Here is an 8,030-nt window from a genome sequence, read left to right as displayed (position 1 = left end):
TATTTTTATCACATAATTAGGCATAACATATATTTTATAGTTTCTGTACTAAATTATATGTGAATTAGCACGGCATTATCCATATATTTTATTTATTTATTACCTGCAGATGACTTAGAAAAACACATATAAACCATATATTGTCACAAACGTGTGTTTATTGTCTACATGTTTCATCAATCAAATCATTTCTGCTATTTATAAAGCTTAGCTACAGTGATCACTGAATGCCTTTGTCCTTATTAGGGATTTCCTTGTGCTTACCTATTTAGAGTTTTTAGAAAAAATGTCATTTTACATACTTGTTAAGGAGTTTATGATGGTAATTAATGCCATTCGCTCAGTGCTTGGAAATTCTGAGGAAATGATATAGACGAAAAACCAAATTTAGATTTTAGTCTTACATTGGAAGGTATAAATATAAAAGAAAAAAAATGTAATAATACATATCTTAGAATGATTTGCCAAATTTCCAGTGTTCCTTTAGCCATTGGTTTTTGGAGATCACAATTTCAAGATGTCAACTGGAAAGAGACCTTTAAGATCTCCAGACGTTTTTGTATCACAAATAAAATTAGACTGGTATCATTTAAGATTGTTCATCGTATTTATCCTGTAAAACAGCTAATTGCAACATTTTGAAAAGACATTAACTTGAAGTGTGTTTTCTGTAAAGAGGAAAATGAGAGTATTGTCCATTTATTTTATGATTGTATTTATTTTGGTGGTATTTTTTTGTTGTTTTGTTAAACAACGTACTAATATTGAATTGCAACTCAAAGAAAAAGATGTTTTATTTTTTTTATGAGTATACTGTTGACTTAAAAATTTGGCATATTGTGAATTTATTCATTATATATGGACAATTATTTATTCACAAATGTAAGTGGGCAGGGAAAAAACGTAATTTTACTAATTTTAAAATAGAAATACTGTATATCACTACCTGTATACGTTAAAAGAAACAAGAAATAACAAAGCAAAAAAAAAAAAGCAAATTATTTTAAAGCCTTAAATCTACTCTTTGAATAATTTGTAATGATCTGTACTTGTTTATGGACATGTGATTTTCTTATTGTTTTCCCTATTTTTATTGTTTTCATTTATTATTGTATTTGTTTTGATGTAATTTATATGTTATTGCCCTTCTTTGTTCTAAAAAAACTAAAAAAGAACAAGTAAAAAAAAAATGTAAAAATCCAAAATTCAAGAATGGAAAAAAATTACAAATTAAAAATTAGGGATTTCCCGGCATGTCATAAGTTATTATTTCTATATGAGTCCGTTTTGGACTTTCTGCATGAGAGCGCCCTCTGGCTTCGAGTATGAATGGAACATGCACTGCATGAGAGTGTTTAGTGCTCTACTAAACAGTGTAATGTTCACATCACCTCATTTTGGTGAATAAACCGTCAGGTCATGCATAGACTATCCTGTCTCTTTGACTTCAAACGTACATTTATTTACACTGGCCCTAGAAAAGCTGTACGTGAACACACCTGCCTGGAAAAAGTGCGGGGGACTAATTTACATTTTATTAAAAGTCCACCACGTCCCCTGCGTATTCTATGCCCATGAGGTCTCCACATATACAGAGGTAAAAGAGAGACTCACTGGTGACAGCTGTGCCACTCCCAGGTGTGACGAGGTCGGTTGGGCATGAAATCAGCCGTCCCTTGGTTCTTCACTCTCTGAGGGAAGCGCAGAAGAACCCTAACACTGTAGTCTGTGGTTTCGGCACTATAGGCGGAGCTGAGGAGAAAAAAAAAACCTTAATGAAGGACTGCAGCACTGAGTAATAAAACATGTTGTATATATGAGATGAGCTCATAACAGCAGGCTGGAATTTATATGATGTGACACCACCCATACTTCTGCACCAGACATCATCTAACACTCTTCTCGTTAGTTGTTTGAAGTATTATTGTATGGTGTGGTGTAAACAGTTGTAGATGAGTGTGGGAGGGTTATTGTGTAAATACTGCCTGGCCAGCTTTGTTTTGCCATTTCATAAATAAAAGAACTGAGGATTCTCACCTGGCCAAACACTTCTCCTCTGCAGCACAGCGTATGGAGTACATATGGGCTCTTTGAATGTATGTGGAGGCTTGGACATAATTCGGGTCAGGAACCAGGTCAGGCAAACCTAAAAACAGGAGACATCATCAGGGTTACAGTGTAGAACCAGCTGCTGAAGCCAGGGGCGGATTTAGTGAATTGGGGGCCCCAGGCAAAATATAGGAGTGGGGCCCTATACATTTGCACACATTTTTCTAGATCAACGTTGAGGTTCCATTTTGTTGTTTTCAGCGTAAGCCTGTGTGCAAAGGCTGTCTAATTCTAAACTTTAAAATACATGTTTTAACTACAAATTTAAATAAAACTGAAAAAATAATTAAAAGGCAATTATACATTTACACACCTAAAATACATATATCAAGAGCATGCTCACAGATGAGAACAAAACAGCGTTGGATGAAGTGGATTAAAGCACGGGTCTCAAATATAGGCCCTAGCCCGTGTTTTTTCCCCTTTTCCCCAAAAAAGCTTATACTACTGTTTCAGCTATTAAAATAGTTCAGTTTGGTATGTAATGGAAAAGTCACTAGTGATTATATTTCGTTTCGTTTTTTTTTTTAAAGTAAATTTAGAAAAACATTTGGAGCATTTTTTGTTCGTTAAATGTAAGTTATTTAGTTTTTTTAAGTAAAGGCCAGCGGCAGACAGTGAATTGATCATAGCCTATAGCCTATGTTTGATCAATTTAGCCTTCTCAAATCATCAGGACTTGCCTAAAATAAAATCTATATATAAAACAGTTCAAGTATATCACAATGTTAGTTTAAATGTTTAACCTAGATAAATGTGCGCTGATAGACGCATATCCAATTGTTTGCGGAGAGTGGAAGCTGAAGCGCGTTCTGCAGCACATGGAGGCGCCAGTGCGATCACTTGCATTTTTTTCGTACACCTGCAGCCGCCACAGACTCGGACGGTTGTCGTGGTAATAAACACCGTAAACTGCAAACGTTCATGTGTCCGCTCTTAATGCGCATATCCTATATGAAAAGCATTTTAGGGGGCCCTTGGCTTTTGGGGGCCCAAGGCGGTCGCCTACCTTTGCCTAATGTGTAAGTCCGCCCCTGGCTGAAGCACATCTCCTGAAATTACACTGAAGGGGAAAAACTTCTTGACTGGTCTTAGTAGGTCATAGCTGGTATTCAACCTTGGTCAAGCTGATTTTCAGCTGGTTTGTAGAATAAAATGCACCAAAATCCCCCTAAACCCACATGATATGTGTCTAAATAACTTTAAAACCACCACCTGGTCACCTAAAAAGTATCTAAAACCACTGTAAAACCACCAAACTGACCAGTTTGATCATGATGAACATGTCTAAAACTACTCTAAAACCACCAAACAGACCAGCCTGGCCACCTTAAAAACACCCCAAACCACCCTAAAACCAAAAAACAGACAAGTCTGACCACCTGCAAATTGTCCAAAACCACTCTAAAAACCACCAAACTGACTGGTCTGACCACCCAAAAAGTGTGCAAAACTCAAAAAATCTCCAAACTGACTAGTCTGACCACCCAAAAAAGGTCCAAAACCACTTGAAAACCACCAAACCAACTGGTCTGATTAACTGAAATGAGTCCAGAACTCTAAAACCACCAAACCAACAAGTTTGACAACCTAAAGTGTGTCCAAATGCCTGGCCACCTGAAAAGTATCCAAAACTACTCTAAAACCACCAAACAGACAAGTCTGACCACCAAATGTCCAAAGCCCTTTAAAACAAGGACCATCTTTGGAGATCAGCTTTGACCATAAAAAGCAGACTGTTTTTTTTAGCAGGATAAAAACAATGTCAAGTCTCATAACACACTGTCCTGGGGACAAATGTGCTTCTTTAATGTTCTGAGCTGTTCTGATGTTACATGCTCTTAAATGTAAAAAAAAAGTAAAATATTTGAAAAATGGCTGTATCCAAATACGTATGCCTTTGAAATAATACACAAGAGATGAAGAGGTTTTGAGGAGGTAATGCTGAAGCCTCACAGTATAATGCATCAAACACCGTTTCTCATCTGGTTTCAAGGTCACGCAAAAATAAGAAAAAAAGAACAAAGTGTTGCACGTAGAGAGGGAGAGAGAGAGAGTACAAAAGATGAGGGAGAGGTGACAGCGAAACGAAAATGAGATCACTTCCCTGCTGGATCCAAATCGGGCCTGTGACCACGTTTGTTAAAAAAAAAACAGAAAAAATAAATAGAAAAGAAAAACAGAGCTAGCGGTAACAGCCAATGTTCATAAAACTCTGTACAGGGCCAATACAGAAACTACTTATCACCTTTGTTTACACTTAAAATGCAAGCTCACTTTATGTCTAAATAATCTTATGAATATAATAACAGTGCAGTCTAAGTCCGTAGGTGGACATTAACATTTCTTCAAAGGGAAGGCGACAGCATATTTGCTTTCCTGCTTTGCATGTCATGGATTTCAGAGAAAAGAACCCTGTTGAGAAGATCAGCACTGATGGACTCCAGTGTATGATACTGGAGTCCCACTAGGCCTCTGAATTACCTTAACCAGCAAGACTTGGATGGTCATCCAGCATTTTTTTGCTGACAGCCAGACCAGCAATAACAAACATAAACCAGCTTGGAGTAGCATGAAAATTCAGCTGTTTCCAGCTAGCAACAATGTGGAGTGCAGATCTAATCTCACTTCTGCTGGAGGCATGTTTAGAGTTGGGAGCAACTTTCATTCTATAAAACATAATGCCCTTGGTCAGCCTCCTTATTTCAGACTCGTTAGTGCCGCCCTTCACTGGAGTCAGTGAATGCTTTGCCATCTCCATCTCTGTGTACACATCTGATTTGCCAGCTCGGTCTGAAGCAGACTTCAGGAAAGGCCTCAGGAAACTTCCTTGGTCAGCTTTTGTAAACAGTGTAAAGAGAGTGTGAAAGACTGTGGTTATCCAGCAAAAGTTTCTTCACACAGTCTGCACTTTTCGCCACAAAATTCTGTTGGATGCCTGCACTACACCAAAGTAGTTGACTTAAACTCCTCATAAAGTCCACAAGAAATTAGAAAAACATGATGACAGTATACTGTTTTTTTAGTAAGATGCAAGTAAAATAAATAAATGTCCTCTGGTCAGATACAGGCCAGATCTCAACATCCATCTTAAAGAGGTTCAATGCTATGGGTCAAGTCAAGTAAATGTGTCCCATCTAATGTTATTTCAATTTCTAAGACTCAGATTCACAGATAATATATGTTCCCGCAGGCTGGAGCTCTGATTTCAACTTATTTGTTTGTGATTGCATCATTGGGTAATGAGTAATGTCAATGTTTTCCACATGTGCACCTTCCAGTGGATTGAGTTTACACCCATTTCCCTTATGACCAGATTGTGTAAACTAGGGTGATTAGTCGTGCGTGACTCAAGCAAGAGACAAAGACCATTTCACATTACAAAATGAACCTTGGCAGTGGCCAGAAACTCAGTCCCAAAGGCCTTACACACACCCGCCTCCTCACACACGTTCACATATACGCACACACACACACTTTTATTTAGGGGCTAGCAAAATATTTTCTGTTTCCTGAGGCAATAGACCCCATGTGTGCTGGGTACTTTCCATCTCCCCACTCTTTATGTAGTAACACCCCACAATCCCCCACACACACCGCTCATGTTCACCACCCACCCAGCAACAACCAAGCCACTTGAGCCCCTTACCCCACCCTCTAAAGCAAATACTGGGATCATTCATCCGTAGCCCTCGCAGGGCAGTCATCACCAAAACCAGAACCAAATCTTCAAACAATGAGCACTCTTTGTGCAGAATGAGTATCCATAGGCACTAAGCACACAGACCAACTACCACATACTCTTACACCCACGCACACATCCCACAACACCTGGTTCCAATAACCCAGCCTCTGGGATGAAGAAGAACTTGGAACTTCTTTGATTGTAAATTGAAACACAATGCAATGGGGTGATGGGAATGAAAGATGCTCTGACATTAGGAGAGAGTAATTTTTACTGACTGCTTATGAGGAAACAAACAGACAAATTAGCTCAAAAGCAATGCCCATTACCAGCTGCGTAAACAAACAGCTTTACAATCTTTTTGTGCAGTTTGAGTCCCTTGGGTTACATGTTTGCTAAATCCAAAGGGCTGCCAGGAAACACAAAGAGATGGCAGAAGAACTACATTTTTTAGATGTCTCTCTGTGATTAACTTTACTTAGCATAGCAGCCTGCAGCATTGCTCGACACATGAATCATGAGGAAACGCAGTAGCATTCAGTGCAATATATGTAAAACACACTTTCTGGACTGCTAGTCTATGACCAAAACTATTGAGTAACATTAGTGTGGGATGTACAAAATTATTCTTTCACAAGTGTATACGACGTGGATATGCATCATACCTCTTTGCTGAGGACGATAAACACTCCCTGCATTCATGTTCGGGCTCTCTGCGTTGTTAGAGATGAGAGAGTTGCGTGGAGGTGGTTGCACAAACGGAGGCTGTGGTTGGGGCCTTCCAAAGGGGGGGAACTGTTCATACTGGGGGCTTTGCATCGCAGGCTGGAACGATGAGCCTGTGTTGCTAGAGACAGGTACTGCAGCATCTCGAGAGTCCTCGTTGTACAGACTGTGCGTGTACCTGTGGTCCAATCCATCAGAGACCGGTGGCTGTGCAGGCTGAGCAGGAACAGCTTGGTATGGTTGACCGTAAGGGGGATAGTATCGATACCTGTCTTCGGTTGCAGGACCCCCTCCATTATAGCTACCTCCTCCAAAACTTCCAGTAGAGTACCCACCTCCTCCATATCCTCCTCCTGCATAGCCACCACCAGTGCCAGTGGAGTACCCCGTTCCACGGAAGGGAGGTTCGTATGACCTGTCCAGAACCGAGTCATAAGGAGGTTGTTGAGGGAACGGATACTGTGGATAAGAAGAAGAGGATGAGGAGGAGGAGGAGGATGAGCCAGAGGATGGTCTAAAGCGAGAGCCGGTAGATGACTGAAAGCGACTTGTTTCACCTGTTCCAGCTGCACCTTGACGCCAGTTGTCCGGCACCTGGCCAAACCCAAACGGATGTCTGGCTTGGCCTCTCACAGTCTCAGAGCTTCCTCTGGAGGGTGCTTGCCTCCGTACATTCCCACCCTGTGATCGACGGTTGGGAGCGTCTGCTAAAAGCACTCGGGGGTTCCTGTCACGCTCCTGAGTCCGAGCCGGGACGTACTCAGCCCCACTGTTGAGAAGACTGAACACACGTCCATTGTTCTCCCATTGAATCATCTGTCTCCATGGGTTTGAGTCGTCAGTCTGAGATTGATGCTGAGATTGGGACTGTCCCCCTATGCTTCCAAGCAACACCCAGACCCACCATGTCACAAAAACCACAGGCAGCATATTTACAAAACTTGCATGGAAACTTCCAAGCAACTTCAGAAAAGAGTGGACAGTGAAACTTCAAATTGTATCCCTTGATCCAGAAGGTTAAAGGTGGAAAGGCATAGAGGACTTACAGTGTCCATGTGCAAATCAGACTACATGCAGTGAAGAAACTTTGTCCTTGGTTCAGTATGTGGTGCAGGCATTGCTGTGAAGAAGGCAGATGATTTCTGAGGCCCCAGGGCAGGCTGCAGTATGAAAAACCTCCCTCTTCCTTACTGTCCGGATGTTGAGTTGTTGTCAGTGGACTGACCATTGCTCTCAGGCACTCTCTGGAGACGACTGCCTGTCGCTTTCCTCTGCACTTCACTATTTGCCTCTCTGACTGCTTACGATGGTCTGTGAAAAAATTAAAAATGTTCTCATCTCCCCCTCCCTCCCTCTCTCTCTCTCTCTCTCTCTCTCTCTCGTTCCTGCTCCCTCGCTCACTCAATCTAACATGTTATTTTTTTGAGATCCCACATGGCCCTAGTGCTAGAGCTGTTTCCTAAATTCCAGCAAAGCCAGGTCTTTGCACAAGCTTCCAGAGTCAACATCA

At 40.9% G+C, this 8,030-nt stretch overlaps 1 protein-coding gene across 1 annotated transcript in view; it reads right to left on the bottom strand.

Moving 5' to 3' along the window:
• loxl1 (lysyl oxidase-like 1) overlaps positions 1–7,819 on the bottom strand; it is a 22,844-nt gene extending 15,025 nt beyond the window's left edge. The window contains exons 1-3 of the mRNA XM_016491533.1: positions 6,460–7,819; positions 2,038–2,146; positions 1,615–1,752 (exon numbers count right to left, since the gene is read on the bottom strand). Of these exons, the coding sequence (XP_016347019.1) occupies positions 1,615–1,752; positions 2,038–2,146; positions 6,460–7,450 (1,238 nt within the window). The 5' untranslated portion in view covers positions 7,451–7,819. The remainder of the gene's footprint in view (positions 1–1,614; positions 1,753–2,037; positions 2,147–6,459) is intronic.
• Positions 7,820–8,030: the final 211 nt, after the last annotated feature.

The sequence above is a fragment of the Sinocyclocheilus anshuiensis genome, unplaced genomic scaffold, assembly GCF_001515605.1.
Source record: "Sinocyclocheilus anshuiensis isolate Anshui unplaced genomic scaffold, SAMN03320099.WGS_v1.1 scaffold1082, whole genome shotgun sequence".
NCBI lineage: Eukaryota > Metazoa > Chordata > Actinopteri > Cypriniformes > Cyprinidae > Sinocyclocheilus > Sinocyclocheilus anshuiensis.
This window is presented reverse-complemented; position numbering and strand designations above follow the sequence as displayed.